At 33.9% G+C, this 21,559-nt stretch overlaps 1 protein-coding gene across 2 annotated transcripts in view; it reads right to left on the bottom strand.

Annotated features, from left to right (window-relative positions):
* The window catches only part of LOC128013669 (catenin delta-2-like), a 275,599-nt gene that overhangs the window by 129,911 nt on the left and 124,129 nt on the right, over positions 1 to 21,559 (bottom strand). For both annotated transcript variants that reach the window (XM_052596797.1, XM_052596796.1), the window contains exons 4-6: positions 10,942 to 10,976; positions 10,332 to 10,448; positions 2,497 to 2,690 (exon numbers count right to left, since the gene is read on the bottom strand). In XM_052596797.1, the coding sequence (XP_052452757.1) occupies positions 2,497 to 2,690; positions 10,332 to 10,448; positions 10,942 to 10,976 (346 nt within the window). The remainder of the gene's footprint in view (positions 1 to 2,496; positions 2,691 to 10,331; positions 10,449 to 10,941; positions 10,977 to 21,559) is intronic.

Genomic DNA, 21,559 nt, shown 5'->3' with positions numbered 1-21,559 from the left:
TTTGCTTGAAAAACTATCCCTTCAAGGTGGTTTACTTGATAATCAAATGGTAATGTATGGGAAATGATAATAATTCCCTTGAAAGTAACAGATGAAGCATGTATCCTGAACACATTAAAAAAAGCCTGTAAACGGAAGTTATTGAATATACATGCATGGCCATATGTCGCATTTCCTCACGGGATCATCACCTCTTATGTCAATGAATGTTGCATTGCCTGTAATTCAGAAGGGCAGGCGTGCGCAGATAAACCCAGGGAAATTAACGCTGGCGCAGTGCCAGACATTTAGAAAGATGCTTTGGCGTGTGAATCAACATTTCTTCCTTTAGATTCCTCATAATCACCATGACGATTGTGGGTGATTACAATGAAACATTGGTTCCACTGTTTCTCATTTACAGAAAGCATGAAACCTGATTATTCTTATTCAGAATAAATTAGGTCATTTTTAAACTGGCAGTCAGTGCAATTTCCAGAGTGTGTGTTTTCTCCTCCATCCTCGCGCTGATATCAGGTAATAATATTTAAATAGTCTGGAAAGTTGAATAAATATAAATAGGTCTTGAAGACAGGGGAAAATGACATTTAAAGCTAAACCCGGCACTGCTTGCATATACGGTGCATTAAAAAAAAACTCTTCAGTGGTGCTTTCCAACACCTATGAGCAATCCCCTATCAAGAGCGGTTCTCTGTGGATAGAGTTGTTGAGCCGGCTATAGGCTGAATTCAGTCAAATTGGGCCACTTTTGTCATTGAGATGAAAGAACAAAGTGCTGCAAGTTTCAGCACTGAATTTACTCGAAAAATCTTCTGATTATGATTTTGGCAGGTAAGACTCTGGATGTCAACATTTTTGCACAACTAATAAAGGCAATAACACCTATACATCAATTTAAAAAATAACTAAAATAATAAACAAACTACCAATACTGCTTACTGACTTTTTACATTGTAAAACGCAATAAAAATAAAATAAAATAATAGTTAAATAAATGAATAAGGATCCTCACATACAGATGTGCCCATTAAGAATGCACACTTTTTCTCGTGGCAGCACACAATTAGTCACATTCCCAAAGCTTCACAGGGACAGAGTCTTTAAAGCAACATATTGATTCTATCTATCCTGAAGCCCTGCTTGGAGATGGTTTATATACAGAACTAGAGAATATGTTCTCAGTCTGCAAAAAGCTTTTTGGTTGTAACTTTAATCTTTATTTTCAGGATTGTGCAGCTCCTCCTGATAAGACTTTAATGAATGAGATGGAAGAGATGGAAGAATCCTCTGAAGAAGAAGAAGAAAAAAACTCTCAAGATAGGATTGTGAAGACTTAAAAAAGGCGTTTAATAGCTCGATATCATGTTATACCAAGGTGTAATGCAATTATACCATCATTCCTCTGCCAAATGCTTTATCTCTCAATCTCTCAGTCTCTCTCTCTAGCTCAGAGGGGGAACAACATCCCGGCACAGAGCAGAGGAACACCTACTTAAAGAGACTGCTACTGGTTCCTGATGTAGATGAATTATTTAGGGAACAAGAGGTTTACGGTGTTAAAAATATCTACATAAAAGCACCTAACTGATGCGTTGTGTTATATAAACCCATCCTCTTCAGATTACCCTCCACAGAATCAAGCCGACAGTCCACACAAACACAGTAGAGAAAGAAACACAATGCAGTTCCTGCTTTCACCATAAAGAAAGCACACTTGTAAGCCAGAGAAGCTCCATTAATTTAAAATGAGAATGTTTTCAAAGAATCTTTGCAGCGAGGATCCCCAGCTCTCTCAGAAACAATTCCGGAAGGCCGAGGATGCTGAGCATCTTTCATTAAAAGACAGAGGGCCTATGTGTTCATTAAACGTGTCAAAAGATGAGAGAGAGAAGAGAGCAAAGGGGAGGGTGAGCGAGTGAGCGAGTGAGAGAAAGAGGATGTGCCAATGTCAGCTTTATCATGACCGACCGCTCAAGCTCTTCTTCTTCACCATTTGCATGCGTTAAACAGTAAGTTAATTAGCGAACATCGAGGAAATTAAATATTTGTGGTCTGAACAGAAATCATTAATTTTTTACTGCAATGTTCGTAGTTCATAAGCAGGTGCGCAAGAGTCTTTTAAAAGAAATGAAAGTTTGGAGAAAAACCCTGCAGGGTTTGCTGTCTCATTTACAGTCTCATCAACAGGGCACAATTTAACTCCCAAGATAATGACAAAGTTTGTCCGGACACGCTTGCCACTCGATGCAATGCAGTACCACTGGCGTCTCCTAACAAATGCTTCGGTTTTGCAGTTAATTGCTTTCATCAGGTCTCGGAATCACTTTTTAGGCAGCAGCTTGACACATGATCCCAGCTGGAGCCCGGGAAATTGTTTTGTGCCAGTCCCAAAAAAACTATACAAAAGCACCACAACGTCTCAGATCACGAGTCGTCTCGGCGAAAATACAAAACTGAAAGATTGATGTATTACGAGAGGAAAGAAGCTGCGCTCACCTGGTTGTAGCTGTGCACGGCTCCTCCGGGCTGACCGCTGGAGCGCGGAGGGGGCTGAGGCTGCTGAGACTGTGGTGCAGACAAGCAGTCGCTCAGGGCCAGGGTCTGGTTGCTGTGGTAGCTGGCGGAGTACTGGAGGGAGCCCTCTGGGTTCGAGCTGAGCTGCAGTGAGCTCTGAGAGAGCAGACTCGGTCCTGTGTGCAGAGCGCCAGAGCGAGAGAGAGAGAGAGAGAGAGAGAGAGAGAGAGAGAGCAATTTCAGCAAGGCAGCGATGCAGCCCTCAGCCTGGCAGAAATGGCATACATAATTTATTAGAAGGGGAGGAGTGAAATACAGAGAGAATGAAAGAACGAGCAAGCGAAAGACTGCACGAAAGATGGGGATTAAAACGACAAGTGAAAACCCAAGCAGAGGCATGTGCGAGAGTGTTTTAATGTTTGTGTGGGGGTGTCAGCAAACAAACTAGGGTCGGGCATGAGGACAATCAATCATGAACAATTCAAGACTTTTTCATCCAAACTTTATAACATTTTATGACAACTACACACAAAAATGTCAGTGGTTGTGGTATATAGCAATTCTTTGTGTAATCATTGCATTAATGTCTTTGTTGATTTGATTTTGGTTTGATTACACACACATACAAAAAAAACGTGTTTGCATTTTGATAATATTTGCTTTATTTACAACTTAAAAAAAAATCACATTATACAGTATACAACAGAAAAAGACCTCTACAACCATATTTAAACACTGGCAAGATAGATTTGATTTATCTGTCAAATACTTCAGCAAACATAATGACCAAAATGTCCATTCCTGTCAGATTACACAGATAACCAGCAGCGGCCTGACTGCGTGTTTAGAGAGCGCTTCTGGGCCAACCTGACAAGCAAACCAGATTCTATCAACAATTCATAGTTTGTCAAGACGCTATCACCCTCATGTAGCTTTCAGCAGGCCCGTGTTTGCACTATCAATCTCAATCAGAGATTAGCGGTTCCTGAAACATACTGTGAAAATAATGATTGTTTTTTTTTCCCCTTTCCTCACAAAACACTGTCCCTTTAAAAACAGCACGGGTTAAAGCATCTCAGGTTTCTCAGGAGGAGGATGTTGTCTGCTCTAATCGCGCTACACAATAATCTATGGCTCCTGTATCAGACAGATCCATCAAGCTGGTCTGGAGAGATAAGAAAATTGGTGCATTATTCGAGTCCATAATAGCCTGCTGCTCTCATTTATGTTCCCATTGATCTGAAAACCCTTGATCAGATGTGGGGAATGCAATGCAGCTTTGGTCAACCTAAAGCTTTCCTCTGCCCTGAACCCTTGACCATATCATCATCAGACTTCATGGCATTGTAAGGTCAAGTCTCAAATGCTATTAAAGATGATCAAAAGCAACAGAACAATCATTAGAGTCCACTTTCTGAACTATCCCTTTAATGCTGTCACAACAGTTCTGATCTTCATTTCTCATTATGCCATATAAGTATTGCACATTGCGCATGCCATGCATAAAATAGATTAAAACAAGAAATGCATTTATGAATACATGCAAAAATAAAAAACTAAAAGCTGTAAATGCAATTGTGAAGAAATAAAGAAAGGGAGAGAGAGAAATGAAATTATTCATGAATACATAAAAATAAATAAAAACTGAAAATATAACTGTGCATTAGGGCTGGGCGATATATGTAACGATATGATCATGCACATCTAGTCAGTAAATCTGGTTCCTTGATTACCGATAAATCGCCATCACCTGCTTATAATTGGAGCAACATTTAATAGACAAAACAGTAGATCACTGGTAAGCTACACAATATCACGTTCATTATCCCAGATGAATCGCCTTCGATAATGAACACGAAATTGCGTAGCTTGTATGATCTACGGCTCTGTCTATTAAATCCCGCTCCATTTGAAAGCAGGTGATGGCGATTTAAATAGATATATCGCCCAGCCCTACTGTGCATGCATAGATACATAAAATAATAACAAAATAAAACAAGAAATGCATTTATGAATGCATGATTAAAGTAAACTAATTAATTTAAATATAAATAAATGTTAAAACATTAAATGTAATTTTGCATAAATAAATAAATAGATCAACCTAATAAATTAAATTAAATGCATATATAAAATAAAACAAAAAAGTAATTATGCATGGTTACAAAAAATTATAAATCAAAACAAGAACGGCAGTTATGAATATGCATAAATAAAACAAATATGAAAGCTTAAAGAAAGAAAGAAAGAAAATGCAATTATTCTTTCCTACATAAATAAAAATATAAAAACTGAAAATGTTATTGTTCATGCATGGATACATAAAATATATGTAAAAAAATCAAATAAAATCAAGACATCCATTAAATAAATAAATAAGCAAACCAAAAAAAATTGTGCATAAATAAAATTAAACCAATAAAATCAAATAAATCAAAATCAAATCAAATTTATTTTAGACTTTGGAATTGACAAAGGTGAACTACCTGTTCACTGGCCAGCATTGATTATTAATTGACTAACACTCGTCCAGGCCGATATATCACTGTCACTCGTGCTAATATCCTAATGTGGTGCGTGTTCCCTTTTTTTTGTATGCATACTGTATGTACGTTTTTTGTGCATGTTGTTTTCTGCCTCCTGGGAATCATTCTCTCATTTGAAGCAGCTTGTCTAAAAGGGCTGCAGCTACAGCATCACAGCAGTGACACTAAATATATCTCCTCACCTAGTGTAAGACACATACACAGCTCTTACACATCTGACTTCCCCCATCCTCAGTCAAGCCTGCCCAAGATATCATTCACCTGCTCAAAACACAGCGGCTGGATAAGTTTAACTGGGGATAACACCTCCATACATGTAAAGCAGTGTTGCTAAAACCTGAACATCAAAGAGCCGGGCAGCGCTGCATGCTGTATCACACAGAATCAATCACACATCCCCAACGTACAGTCCTCTTAACACCAGCTTCACTGTGGTAAGGTGCTCATAAGAATGCTCCTCTTTTTCCAGTTTGTCAGTCTGCAAGTCTCTCCTCAAAATTAAACCATTAAAACCATAAATTACAATACTAAATCAGAACTAAATAATTAAGCAAATATTGGCTCTATATGCATTAAAGCGATAGTCCAAACTAAAAATGTGGAAAAATCTAACAAAAAAAAAAATCAACTCTCATGTCATTCCAAACTTTTTTTTCTTCTGTGAAAAATACTTAAAGGAAATACTTAAATACAAACAAGTCAATATCAATAGTCAAGTCAATATAAAACTATTTGGTTTCTAACATTACTTAAAAATATTTTTGTGTTTAATAGAAAAAAATAATGCATCCATAAATAAAAGAAAATGCAATTTTGTGCAACTGTATTTATTTCATAAAAACTGAAAATGCAATTACGTACAGTACAAACCAAAAGTTTGGACACACCTTCTCATTCAAAGAGTTTTCTTTATTATCATGACTATGAAAATTGTAGAGTCACACTGAAGGCATCAAGGGCTATTTGACCAAGAAGGAGAGTGATGGGGTGCTGCGCCAGATGACCTGGCCTCCACTGTCACCGGACCTGAACCCAATCGAGATGGTTTAGGGGTGAGCTGGACCGCAGACAGAAGGCAAAAGGGCCAACAAGTGCTAAGCATCTCTCGGGGAACTCCTTCAAGACTGCTGGAAGACCATTTCAGGTGACTACCTCTTGAAGATCATCAAGAGAATGCCAAGAGTTTGCAAAGCAGTAATCAAAGCAAGAGGTGGCTACTTTGAAGAACCTACAATATGACATATTTTCAGTTGATTCACACTTTTTTGTTATGTATATAATTCCATATATAATTCCACATGTGTTAATTCATAGCTTTGATGCCTTCAGTGTGAATCTACAATTTTCATAGTCATGAAAATAAAGAAAACTCTTTGAAAGGAGAAGGTGTGTCCAAACTTTTGGTCTGTACTGTATGCATGGGTGAATACGGTAGTATACTAAAAACAAAACCAGAAATTACGTTATGAATAAATGAATTAATCAGTCAATGAATAAATAAAATTTTAAATATCCATTCAAAATATAAGTTAATAAGAGTTAATTTGAGACTTTGGAACTGACATGGGTGAACTACACATACACACACACACACACAAAATCCACATAGGTTTGGAATGAAATGAGAGTGAGCAAGTGATACAGAAATATCATTTTTTGCCACAGTCAGAGTCTATTATGCTGTCAATAAGAATATTAACAAAAATTAAATAAATAACTAACTAAATAAATAAATTAAAAACTCATCTTATTTTTTTTCTTTGTTAATGATTGCAGTTTGTTTAATTGAATAATTAAATTAAGCAATGCTTACCTAAATTAAAATAAATGTAAAAAAAAAAAAAAAAAAAAAAAAAAAATGGAAGGCAACGTGCCAATGTTTTCATTCGCTTAAAAATGATATAAATGTTTGACTAATTTTAAATAAATAAATAAATAAATGCTGGGAAATTTCACTGCTATTTTTTTTTTAAATTAAAAACAGGAATTTTGACCAGGGAGCGAGAGAAAAATTGGGGATATGTATTCTTGTTCCAAACTAAATTTCACTTAAAACAAAAATAACATTACAGATTAGTATCATACAGTTATCATCAAAATATAAGCAGTCTACTGATAACCTTTCTATATTTTACAACCACAAGACAAATACTTTGCTTTTTGCTTAAACTGTCTGAAAGATAATAAGCCACAGTTGTTTCGCTTGTCATGGTATCAAGAAGATGCTTCACAACATTTCACAAACAGTAATTCCAGGCTGTTAAGTTAACTAATGGATGGAATAAACCCCTGACAGAAGTCCATGGTCTGTTGGACTATTATATCAAATATTAGCAGGTGCTATACCTCTACTTTTTTTTTTATACTTCCTCTATGATTAAACATTTCACATGGGATCTATTTTTTATATTCTTTTACAAGACTCACAACGGCAGAATCTTCATACTGCTTTGACCTAATACAAGTATTACATGGATATACTGTATAATATAATCAGACGAAACCTGTGGAAACAAATGGAAATGTGACATTACACATAGCAGGCCCTGAGACCGATGCCTTTTCTTCTTCCTGTGACACTTAGATCACTAATGCATTCTGAACGAGTCTGGGACAAGCTCCATTCAACGAATAAAGCCTCTGGATGGCGGAGGCCAATGTTTGTTGGCCGTCAGATAATACGTAAAAGCGTGTCCACATCAGACCCCTCCACAGCCTTCCAGCTACTTTATCTCGACTCCCTGCTATCAGATAAATTATTGAAAACCACCTTGTCCTTAGCGAAACGTTAGAGCTCACTGTAATTCCAGCCCGTTATAGTAAATATACTTAGTTTCAATACATAATTCATGGGCTGTTATGTTCGGCTGTGGTGTTCTAACGCCTGAAGCCCAGAGAATGTTGTGGTGGGGATGTCTATTCAGCGGAGGCGTCATCTGTTTTGATTATTTCGACTTTAAAGAGGGAATTGGATTGCAAAAACCTGTGGCATTTTTCTCTTGTCACCAACCTTAAACAGAAAGCCCAAAGTCAATAACTTATTTAAAAGCCACTTTAAACTCTGGAAAAGATCGATGACATGCAACTTTCTGGGAGGAGATGGTGAAGTAATATATCCTCCATAAAACAGACGCTTAAGCCTTTGTGTTCTTAATCTCTGACAAAAAATAAAATAAAAAGAAGAGAAAAGAAAAGGTGAAATGTGGGACACACTTTACCATAGAAAGACATGCTGACAGATTTATGAATTCTAGTCAACCTTGCACCCGTAACACAGCATGGTCAGATATCAACTTATTTTTAATAATACATTTTTTATTTATTTAATAATAAATTGGACTGGACAAATAACCCGTACAATGTGAAAATTATCTTTTAAAGTTGCATATAAACATACAATTTCAGTCTTATTTTACTTCAAAATTTCACGTTATAATTCAAAGTGTTACTTGCTGTTTCTTTGTAATACTTTATGAAATTTACTAATAATTTTTGAGTGAAAAGTAAATCTTACACCGTAAAAATTACTGCTGCAATTAGTTCTACGAACTTAACATTTAACATTAGAAAATGTAATCGTTTTTTTTTTCCAAGTTGTTCAAGCTTGATTTAAAATGATAAATTTAGTTAACTTTAACAATTTTATAGTAAATATTTAAAGTTAAATATTTAAGTTATCTCAACAAAGTTGTTATAATGAATTGAATTTTTATAATGTACTTTATTTTATTTAATTTTTCTTTTTTTTCTGTCATCTTGTTTTGGTTTATAGTTTAGTTGGCAATTTTGGTTTTAAGAAAATTGCTTTATAAATAAAATGCATTTCTTTTATTATTTATTTATTTATTTCACTTGAAATTCAAAGTGAGATTGTCAATAAACCTGGACAATTGCTACATGCTACATTTTACTGTCAGGGAAGACCAAACATGCAGAAGGATTCACCAAAAAATGTAATTTCTTTCATCATTTATTCACACTCACCATTTACAGTACATTTATTATTGGATTTCCATTGTATTATACATTCTTCTGTTCAGGAAAATAAATTCAGTCATAAAGGTTTGTAACGACATGAGGAGTGAGTAAATGATTGACAGACTTTTTATTTTTGGGTGAATAATTTCTTAATCATATTTTAGTTGTATATAACGGACATGTATTTAACCCTTACATACAGAATTTTAAGTATATTTCTAACAGCAGACTTCTGTCAGGTTTTTTTGGCACGCAACTTCCAGTTCTGCTGTCTTAATTTAACATGGCATGCAGCCAGATGTAGTTTCACAAAATGACAAAAATAAAAGTTCTTACTGTCCCTAAATAAAAGACTTTAGGTGCAATGCACAACATAACAGGCAGCTAATGATCAGAACTGACATAATAATAGCAATGTACATAACATTCATCTTGACAGATGTTCTCAGTTATGTTCAAAATGCAGATACAAAGACAAAGTGAGACAAACGGTTGCCTTTTACTGTTATAAATGTAAAAAAGGCTGTTTCTTGATTTACAATGGAGATATGGTTACAGTTGCTGCACATGTATTCAGTACTTACAAGTATAATATACATCAGTATATTATATTATTACTTATTCTGCCTGTTAGATGTTTTTATCATTTTATTCATTGGATTGCTCAATAAAAGCACTTTTGCAGAAGAAAAATATTATTCCTCTTACAATTTTCAATCATTCACAAGCCACACACAGTATGTCTGACAACATATTTGAAATATTGTGCACCTTGTAAGAGGAAAGAACAAACACAATTTTCCAAACAGAACAACTATGCCATTTTTTAGACTAGAGATGTTTTGCAATTGTTTAGAGTTAACATTCTCTCTCTCTTTTTTTTTTTTGCTGAAAGGCTCTGTCTGGAAATAATTTCACATTATTGCAATAACTAGCACTAGATTCCTTAATACACCAGTTATCATATTTACCATCTATATCAAAGATGCTGTTTAGAAACCAATCCACTGAATAGACACACCCCCTTTTTAAAAGTCCCACCCTCTTATATACGTGCTGCTCTGTTGATTGACAGTAAATGCTCTTCTTTCAAATGAATGTAGACATCAGTGTGACTCTCATCCAGGTTGTCAAGATGAAATCAATGGTGAAAATCTCTTCGCTAATTGGTAGGATTAAGCTTTAGTTTCTTTAATGGACAACACTCAAACATAAAGCCGACTCAGGCACTTCAAAAAAAAAAAAAAAAAAAAAAAAAAAACGGTAAAATAAGCAACTGTGAGTGCTACTCACTATCAGCTGTGGTATATTCCTGATGATCCAAGATCCCAGACTCCTGTAGGGAGCGGATACACGAATCCACCAGTTCCAGACCTGTGTTTAGTTCCTCCTCAATATCTTTCTGTCCATCTGGGAAAAACAGGGAGGAAGTTAATCACGCATGCACTACAAATACTTCCTGAAGCCTCATTCGTCATACTTGGGCTATGACCTCTTGACCTTTTCCCATCACTTGCTCACTAAGCATCCAGGCTGAGGTTGAACTTAATTGGCTGTTTGGATGACCCTGTTAACTGGCATGCTGCTTGTTCTGTGTCAGGACTGACTGCCAACTCTTCCAGGGCCAAAGTGGCATGATTTGCCAAGGGATAAAGGGTTACACAAGCTCCCTAGGATGTAAGATTAACCTCTCAACTGGAGCAGCACCCTTACGGCCGGAGAGCAGGATACTAAGCTGGGATTTGTCACTGTTTATACACATATGAGAGTGATGCAGACTGGACATGTTGAGTTAAAGATGATTAGAGCAAGCACACTAGAATTGCAACAGTGAATCAGTAAAACTGCTAAAATGGATAATGAAAATACTCCATAATGAATTTAATGAATACTATTCATTTACCTTGGGTATTCCAGCGATACTGCTCGTCGGCTGAACTGCAAACAAGAAAAATAACAGTTGGAGTCACTCTCACAATAATATTTCTCACATGTACATGCACACTGAACAAAACAAACTAAATCCTGGTAAAAAATAAATAAATAGAATATATCTTTGCTCATACAAAAAAATATTAATTTCCTAATTTCTTTTCAATTATAATGAACTGTTATATTTACATTGAAAAAAAAAAAAAACAGACAAGTTGAGTAACATTAGATTCTTTTACTTGATTTTTTCTTTTTTTTTAGCTTTGTGTTTTAGTCTCATCTACTTTCTTCCCAGCATGCACTGGGACATAAATAATTGATATGGTTGTGTTATTTACATTGTTGTTCATGATGTTAATATTTAGTAACTTGTTCCCATATTAAAATGATCTTTCAAATGTGTTTAAGTTGAATAGCATTTTTTCCTCATGAGTAGTCATGTGATGTTGTTAGTAGTCTTGAACACTTCAATCCCCAAGACATTTTCTCAGAAAACAAACCATACAAAAACACACAAAGAATGGGAACACTTTGCATAGACTCTTATGTTTACAAATGCCAATAAAAGCAGATGAAATAATAACTAATATCAACTTCACATATTAAATTTAGTCAAGACATTTAAACTCAAAAGCCATGCAAACAATTACATTCATTATCCAAGTTCACTTTTACAGTGTAAATGCTGTTTGTGTTTCAAGCTTTGATGTTTTATTCTATCTGCCTGCCTGATACAGTACAATTGAGATGTAAGAGAATAATTGCGAAACCCCCAACATCTCTCATCTCATAACAACCCAACATCACTGGCAGGAAACTACAGCAGGCTGGGGTGAACCGAGGGTGTCACTTCACACCAATGCAGATGTATTTTCCCTCTCTCCCAGATCTCAGATCAAAGGTTAACCGGGATAATGCTTCCAACCCTTTAGACCATCATTATTATAAAGATTTCCTATTTATACTGAGAAAGAATACAAATGATGTTGTACAGGCACAAACAGTGGGAATGAAACTGGTGCAGAATATTGGATTTCCTGGACCATGAGCGATGCTGCCGGTGCCTGGCTGGGCCAGAGGATGGAAAAAAAGAGAGAGAATAGGGATGGGGTTGGCTAAAATCAGCTCTGCTGCGGTTGACTGCCCATCTACTGTATAGACGCCTTCAGGCGTAGCATGCTGTGACCCATGACAAACAGCCTGACAAACTGTTAGAGGGTTTCCTGCATTGAAAAAAGTCTATTTATCAGCGGTAGATCTCTGCACTAGGTGTAATGGAAAAAACTGTGTGTGTTTACCAGAAAAACGTCCTACCCCCTATGGAAAACTCTTCTGCTGCCCACCGCTGTCCTCCATCAACAGACAATCAAGGCCATTTATCCATTCAGTCTATCCTGCGGCTACATTAAACAGCAGGCATTGGGAATATATACCTAAAAAAGTGGAAACGACTGGGGTGACATTGGAGTGACGAGAGTTGTTTACAGCGTGTGCCCTTGTTCAAGGACCAAGGGGATCGAGCTATAAACTATAAACCGCAAAGACGATGTCTGGGTCATTTCTGAATCTGAATCTGGAAGAGCCTCCACGGTCGCAGAAGTGTTCCAGTAGATTTTGCATTAAAACATTTATTTATGCTTTATAATATACAAAGATCCGTACATTGTGTTCCTGAAGAAGAATTGTTTCATGTGTGAAGTGATTTTAGGAGCAAGTAAATAAAAGATCACGGAGTGAACTGAGGGAACTTAGATTTGGTTTTTGTTGTTCTCTACTTTTCACAATAGAAAACAGCAACTATTGTAAAAGCCAGACGGATATGGGTTTTATTTTTTATTAGGTTATATTGTAGTACAGTATAGTCACATTTCCCATTCGTATGTCCAAACTGTGTAGGGCAAACAAGCTACTGCCAAAACAACAGGGGCAGGTTTCTGCAGGAAGCACAGCTTTTGCAAATGTAAACATCCAAAATGAATAAATAATAATAATGAATTTTATTTTCACAAGCTCTGTGTTTTGTTTTTTTCTGGTAATCCAATGAACATGCAGAACATTCGTATTTAAATCGTCTTTTTGCTGTTTAAAATTCACAGACACAGTCTATGTATATATATATATATATATATATATATATATATATATATATATATATATATATATATACATATATATATATATATATATATATATATATATATATATATATATATATATATTATATGTATATTTTTATTTATTCATCAAAAATAAGGCAAATTCCATGAAATTCTGCATCCATGAAAGTGAGTTTTTATGACTGTATTCCTCAATTATAGCCATGTTTACTGCATCGTGGAAATCATAGGGCCCTACTAATGCAGCAAACGAATATGATAAGCTCATTTTGACAGTAAATGAGACTAAGACATTGCTGTTTATTTACTTAGCATCAAGTCTCTCCAACTAGGTGACAACTTAGCGTTAAATCACCATTCAACAGACTCAAAAACCACCGCACTGCTGTCTATTGGACTGCAGAAAGATACATACTTCTCAATCTGCTACATAACTGACTGTACTGACAAACTATGCTGACACCGTGTCTGTGCCACAACAGGACGCGACAAAGCGACCATTGAATTTGAGCTCATCTGTGCATCTCTGGGTCGCCAGTAGCAAACAAGGGTGCACGCTCTGCTGGACAAATTAATTAATTACATCATTTATAAGCATTTAATCTGTATTGTATATTTGTAAAAAATATATATATATATGTATATTATTTCGGAGGCATATTTTTCAATACCAATATATCAGTGACAGGTTCATATCGGCCAATAATATCGGCAAATGATACATCTGTTGGACTCTATTAAACACCTCTAATATCAATGAATAACCATTACGGTACTGCTATTTAGAAGTCGTTGCCTAATGGTTATAGATTTGGATTCATAATCATAAATCAGACTCAAACACCTAAGTTATCAGTCTGAAACGATCCAATGATTCATGTACAGTGGTTCTTCAAATACTTATCAAATAGTTTTTAGTTCATAGAAACAATGTTAATTTTTGGCTTTAAGGAATCAGAACAGTAGCTAGAATCATTCAACAACTTAAAATTCCCATCACTACACACATGGCAAACCTTTTGAGACAAAATACTTTCTTCAATTTACTTGTTTCATGATATAAGTAGGAATATGCCTACAATATGCTCATAAAATAATGAGGCTCTTCTACAAAAAAAGTGAGATGGCAAATTCTACACGCACAGCAAATTCTGCCGAGGGTTTAGTGGAAAGGCCTCAGCGTGAACCCCATGAGGACGTTTAGAGCTAGTGCGCTTGGGGAGACGTTACCTTTAATGAACTTGTATTTGAAACCAAGCATCTCGAATGCAATGGATGGAAGGAAAGTTCTCAGTTGACAAAATTATTTTTTCAGCTGCTTGTTTATACAGATTTTCACTTTAAATAATGCATGAGTCAGGCGTCTGAATAATGAAAATGTTGACTTGTCTGAATGGGAAATGTTTCTAATAATCAAAATCTACTTATATAATTTTGTGCGGAAGGAAAGAATGAATGCGCCTCAAATTAAATGGTGTGATTCAATAGAAATGCTTTTCTTTTGTCCCATTGCTTTGTCAACATTTGAGAGAAAATGACGTCAAAGCATAAACCCTGTGCGACAATTTAGATCATACTTCTTCAGAAAGTCGTTTCACTCTCTTAGAGCCAATCAAATTCGAGGACCGGCGTCAACTTGTGTAATGCTGATTATTTTATAGCAGGCCAATATTTGAAATAGCCTGTCTCTCAAACACCAACAAATCACTTCTTCTCCTTGTGCCTTGCGGTTTCATTTCCAGGAGGCTTTAACACACAATGAACTCTGTGGCCAAGCAGATTTCAGCTCGAGATGCTGTCACACACCTTCTGTTCAGATGGATGCGCCGGAGCCAGACGCCAGAGAGCAAGGCAGTCAGAACCAGCAGCATGATCGAGGAGCCTGCAGACCTGTGACAAGGCTTTTAATTGCAACCTGTTGGCAAGTGCAGACGATCACATGGCCAGAGACAAATGCATGCTGGGTTGCATGCCAGTGTCAAACAAGGAGGTGCATAGCATTAGGGTTGCATGCTCTGGGGTTTACCTTTTTATGCTTAAATAAAAGTAGAAAGTAAAAGACACAAAATCAAGAGCTAGAAAGTTTAGATTCCTCTCATTTGTATTACTAATAAGACAATATAGATGATATTGATGATAATAATAATAATACTAATAATTATAATAAAATCTTGTTGTTAAGAAACTATTATTTAAATTAATACATTATTATTATTATTATTATTATTGAAATGTTTATTATTAGTAATATCAGTATGTATTACTATTATTAATACTGATAAAAGGAAAATATTAAATATATTACATGGATACATTATGGAATTAATATTATATTCAATGAATAATAATAACAATAACAACAACAACAAACCAACAGTTATTATTAAGATATAATATACTATTAAATGAATACAATATTTGTATATTTATTATAATTATAATTATTATTATTATCATCATCATCATTTATATTTAAGATGTTTATTATTAGTGGTATCAATATTATTACCATTATCACTACTGATAAAATGAATATATTAAATATATTACATAGATACATTAGATAATTAATATTATATAAAATTAATAATATTAAATAATAATAATAGTGCTGTCAAATAAAATAAAAGTTGTTATTTACATAACGTGTGTGTACTGTGTATATTATGTATATATAAATACACACACATGCATGTATATATTTAAGAAAAATATATCACTTTTTTATATATTTATATATAATATAATTTATATGAATATAAAAATGTGCACGTAAATACAAGTAAACATTTTCAATATATATGTATATTTATTATTATTGTATAATAAATATACAAATTACACACATATATTATGAAAACAACTTATTTTGGATGTCAAATGATTAATCGTTTGACATCACTAAATAATAATGATAATACTAATAATAACCTTTATAATGAAGACATAAGATACTATTATTTTCATTATTTTAATAATAATAATAATGTTAATATTTTTTATTATTCGTGATAATATTTTTTACTGTTATTAATACTGATGAAACATACTATTTACTATTCAATAAATATTATATTTAATAAAAATAAAAGTATTATGATTATTATTATTGTTGAATGCATTTCAATCTTATTAACAACAACAACAGTAATAATATTACAATACTACTAATATTGTATTTCATAACTTTATTATTACTCATTAGGTTATGTTATCACCATTAATATTATTATTTTTCCAGTTTCCTTTTTTTCAGTTTTACATTACAATAGTAATATATCGATGTCTTCATTTATTTATTTACATAGTTTTCAGTTTACTGAATTGCACTAGGCCATATCACAAATAAAATGTATTTTGATCATTTTGCAGCACCAGCACCAGCACCAGTACATATGAATGCTATGTGTGCCTTTCTCTCCCTGTAAATACTTGACCTCATAAAAGCAGTCAAGCCTGATGCACTAAACCATCTCTGGTGTAGCTCTGCCTTGATCCTCTTGACTGACCATGATGAGTGTGTGTGTGTGTGTGTTCTCAGAGCACAGCAGGCCATGGTCCATCAAGACACCACACAGAATTAGAATAGTCTAATTCGCTGAGATGGATCGGTACACCTTCTACACCCTTCTTTATAGCTGGTCCATTTGGAAAACCCTAGTTACATCACAGATTTAGCAGCTCTCTGATAACTATCTGCTACACAGGCCTCCAAGCAAAGTTGTCCTTCAATAAAACATACATTACCCTACCAAATCTAATAAAGCAGCTGTAGTCAGAATAAAAGATGAGACACAATTAACACCAGACAAATAGAACGGTATCAACTGGAGTAAAATGGCACAGCTAAATCAATAACAATTACTGCAAGACTACGCATCCATACGTTACACATACACTAGACCGAACTAACTGCAATATTAACCTCATTACCACAACTTCCATAGTGTAAATGCTGACATCCATCCCCGATGTGTCCTAACAAGAAAGATATGTATCTTCACTCAGCCAAAACCCAATGACTCTCTGCTTGCCAACACTGAGCATCTTGGACAACTCATTCTGAAGTCTTGAATAAGATACAAACACTCTCATTCATGTCTTTGTGGGAATTAGATTCAGTGTGGACAGAATGCTTGATTAGAGGCCTTTAATTTAGAGACTTTAATTACCTTCGGCTGCCAGTTCAACTGAGGGGGGCACTTCTTTTCGACAGGAAAATCTGCCACATGGCATGATGTTTATGTACGGTTATGTGCCAAACACTGCGTTCCCATGGTCTAAATACCCAGAACTGTACACTGAGTAGATGTTATTAGTTAGAGAACATTACTAGCTATAATGTTAGTGTTACAGTGAAAATATTTGGAGTCAGTGATCCAGACTAATTATTTTTTCTAGGAGCACTGAAGGCCCTGACTGAAAATTTTTAGGAGCACAAGCAGAAAATTTAGGGGCATACCTTAAATCAGCCTGCAACACAATCGATCACAGATTTTCCACATTTTAACTGTATTACTGACAAATGCTTTGATAATAAAAAGACTTAACTCATTTAAATTATAATGTGCAGTATTCTTTTCATTTCTGAGTGATATGACTAGGGCTGGGTATCGACTCAGATGTCCCGATTCGATTTCAATTCACAAGCTCTTGATTTGATTCTCATTTTTTTTTTTTTATATATTTTTTTATTTCATTCAGTGAATATAGTTTTAATACAAATGCAATTGAAAATTCTAAAAAATGAACACTAAATATCAGTTTACAAATGGTGAATTTATAAAAGGAAATTTAGTATACTGGCCTGTATTTTAATTTTTTTTATAGTGTCCTTTTTTAAACAATAATAGGGCCATAAAAAAAATTTCTTCTTATTTTTTCTGGTAATAAGATCAAGGCATAAAACAGTTTAATTTATCCTAATCAAATGAAAAACACTTTTATTTTTTGACAAACAAAGTGCTGCACAACAGAGGTTTACTGTTAAAATAAAAAATGTAAATTAATTTAATAATAAAATCTATTAAAATGAAATAAACATTAGAAACCACCACAGAAATTATTATGGTTTCAATTAAAACAATTACAAAATTTATTTTTGTAGTCTTTTTTGGGCATTATTCCAATAGGAATGACTGTTGTTCTATTATTTCCCATCTGCCAGATTACATCTCACCAAGACAATATAATTCCCATTACAACCTTTAAATCTATTACATTTCTATTGTGTTCTAGGAGGGGTTCTATTGTTTTTTTGTTTCAATTTTTTAGGGAATATTATAATGGTATTACTACTTTTACAGAATTTACTTAATCACTGAATTTCACAGGAAAGATTCGTTTATTTTGAATAAATAAAGAACTGTATTGCTTTATTCAATTATTAAAGTACATAGGTTACATAGGCTGATTTATTAATTTTTAAGTATAGGGATTTTAAGAACAAGTGGAAAGTGTGCTGAATGTTTCATTTCATCCAAGTGAAATTAGGAAAGCAGTTTGACTGAATTTAAACTTGTTTTAAACACAGAGCCAGGTGCGAGTTGATGATTATATGCATTATAAACTTCTTTTAAATTAGAATCTGTTGGGGAGATAGAATGTGCAATATAGTGTTCCTGTACTAATAAAAACATCTGAAGAATGTATCTTTTATTCTCCATTTCTAAAAGCAAAACCGATAAGGGAGCTCTTGATATGTGTTGTAATACAGCTCTTACAAATTAACGTTAAGTTTTTTGTTTGGTGTCTGTCATTTCGAAGCCGAAGTAATCTCATATTACATAATTACATATTACATATGCTCTGGAACAGAGTAATATCGCTTCCACATTGCAGGCTTTGCAATTAGCAAACCGCAAAGTCTCAAATCGCGACTTGCGATTCGATTTCGATTAATCGCACAGCCCTACTAGCTTATCAGAAAAGAGAGTAAATAATCAAGGCTTAATTGTTAGAGCATGGTTTATCAAGTACCTTTTGCTTGTGTGGACGCACAACATTTCTGCAATGTTTTTCTCAACCAATTTCTGCAAAAGCATATGTGATGCAAGTTTAATCAAAGAATTGCACAAATGGAAAGACAAATTCACGGTTAAAAGAGAATGTAAGTGTTTAATGAATGCTGAAGTCTGAAAATACACCTGAAACCTACAGATAACCTAGATCTGTCACGCGTCACACTGGGGAGGCATCAGGCTAAAGCAATAATGACAAGTCTGAAACATCTGGCCCCTTTACAAGCAATTAAAATCAGCCTGCCATAGTGCACTTTCTTATCTTTAAAAGCATCTGTATCAGAGATTGGTCTGTAGCTGTGGAGAACAATATTGCCAAACCATGCTCACATAAATAATTCAACAAGCCACAGAACAGAATACGTCAACAGTGAACACATACAGTATTTGGGGATTTCACATTGATTGCCATTGATGATATGACCAAATATGAGTCTATTATTAAATTATTAAGATATTCAGAATTAAAAGTAGTCAACAGCCAAACATTTTTGTTTTCTCTGTACAGTGTGAAAAGAGTGGCGTTGGTATGATGCAGATGAGAAGTATTTATGGAGAGGAAGGAAAACCATGCTTGACTGCTTTGCTGCCTTCTTGCATTCAGAGATGAAAAATGACGTTTTAATTTTAGGACTCCATCAAAATGGAGCAAAAACAGCTAACAGGAAGTCTATTTGTGTACCCTTCAGGGATGCTCTGCGTCAACACACGCACACTCTTGAAGAAGCCATTATGGCACTGATGAGAAGATATTCATTTCTGACGGGACACACACATCCGGCTCACATTTCTCTCCACATATACGGCACATTTCATAGGAAGATGGGAACCTTTCAACTCGGCCTCAAACTTCACATCCTGTTTGCTAATGGTCACACATGCCCACATCACCGGAGGATCATTTATCTCTGTTTAGTAACTCATTAGAGTAACCAGACATCCGCATTTTAGTGTCCTGTCCCCGGCTGAAGCTGTCCACGGAAATGTCCCCGCTGTTTACTGTGCTTAATAATATCTAATGGGACAGAACATGCTATATGTGGTAAGAAAAGGCAGTATGATTATGACTCATCAGTTTGCATTATTCTTCAGTTTACACATTCATGAAATTATTTATTTAGACGATATGGTATTATCGAAACATTACAAATTACAATGAGAACAATGTATTATTTGTTATATAAAATTTTATTATTTGTTTTCTTAAATGTTATAATATTTATATAATAAACTAGATAACATAATTATTGTTTATTTTAATTATTAGTTATAAGAGTTTCTTATATATGTTTACTTATACTAAATTCAGAAATTACAAATTAATAATTTTAAAATATTGTAATAAAGTGTATATATATATATATATATATATATATATATATATATATATATATATATGACTAATCAGTTTTCGTTAATCTTTAGTTTATTGATTCATGCAATAATTGTTTAGATGATACGTTATTATTGATATAGTATAAAAATTACGAGAACATTTTATTACTTGCTTTATAACTATTTTACGATTTCTCAAATTTATTATTTAATATTCATAATAAACTAGCTGTATATATATATATATATATATATATATATATATATATATATATATATATATATATATATATATATATATATATATACATACACATATATATATATATATATATATATATATATATATATATATATACACATATATATATATTTAGCTGTAATTTAATATTTCTATAATAAACTATATATTTTTTATTAAGATATCAAATGTAAGATATTATTTATGCTTTCTATTTTCAATTACAATAACTTTGTTTATATTTGTTTATACATTTTTATATAGTAAACTAGATCACATTTTTATTAAATTATTAAATATTATACAATAGTACAATAGTTTTAGATGTAGTTATATTTTAATGTGAACTATACACTCATAAGTAAAATGTAAGCCGTAAGTATAATGGTTATGTGTGGTTATATGTAGTTTATATACTAACAAAACTAACCTAAAAATGTATTATGTAATTTCAACTTTAATGTAAATTAACCATATAGCTTCTGAATTCTGCATCTGAAATAATATCTTTGACAATTTCGATGATATATTAATCACTGAACTTAAAATTTCCTCAGTTTGAATTTGAAAAAATCTAGTCACCTTACATTAGACTCTCTCTTTCTTTTGAAATCTCAATTCTCGGGTCTCTCGGGTCACAGACAGACAGAGAAAAGAAAAGAGATAGAGAAAGACAAGTGCGAAGTTGAGTCCCAAGGCGAGTTGTCAGAGTATATGTGAGAGTTTGAAGTGTATTTTCCTGTAAAAGAGTCCACTGCCTCACTACTGGTGACAGGGTTATGAGACATGGCAGCCGTTAGCATGAAGATACAGTATGCATATACTTCAGACTGCAGAAAGTCGAATGCACATGGACCGCTGAGGTTTGGGAAAGGC

The sequence above is a fragment of the Carassius gibelio genome, chromosome B24 (assembly GCF_023724105.1).
Source record: "Carassius gibelio isolate Cgi1373 ecotype wild population from Czech Republic chromosome B24, carGib1.2-hapl.c, whole genome shotgun sequence".
Taxonomy (NCBI): Eukaryota; Metazoa; Chordata; class Actinopteri; order Cypriniformes; family Cyprinidae; genus Carassius; species Carassius gibelio.
The sequence above is the reverse complement of the archived record's forward strand: the minus strand, read 5'-3'. Positions and strand labels throughout refer to the sequence as shown.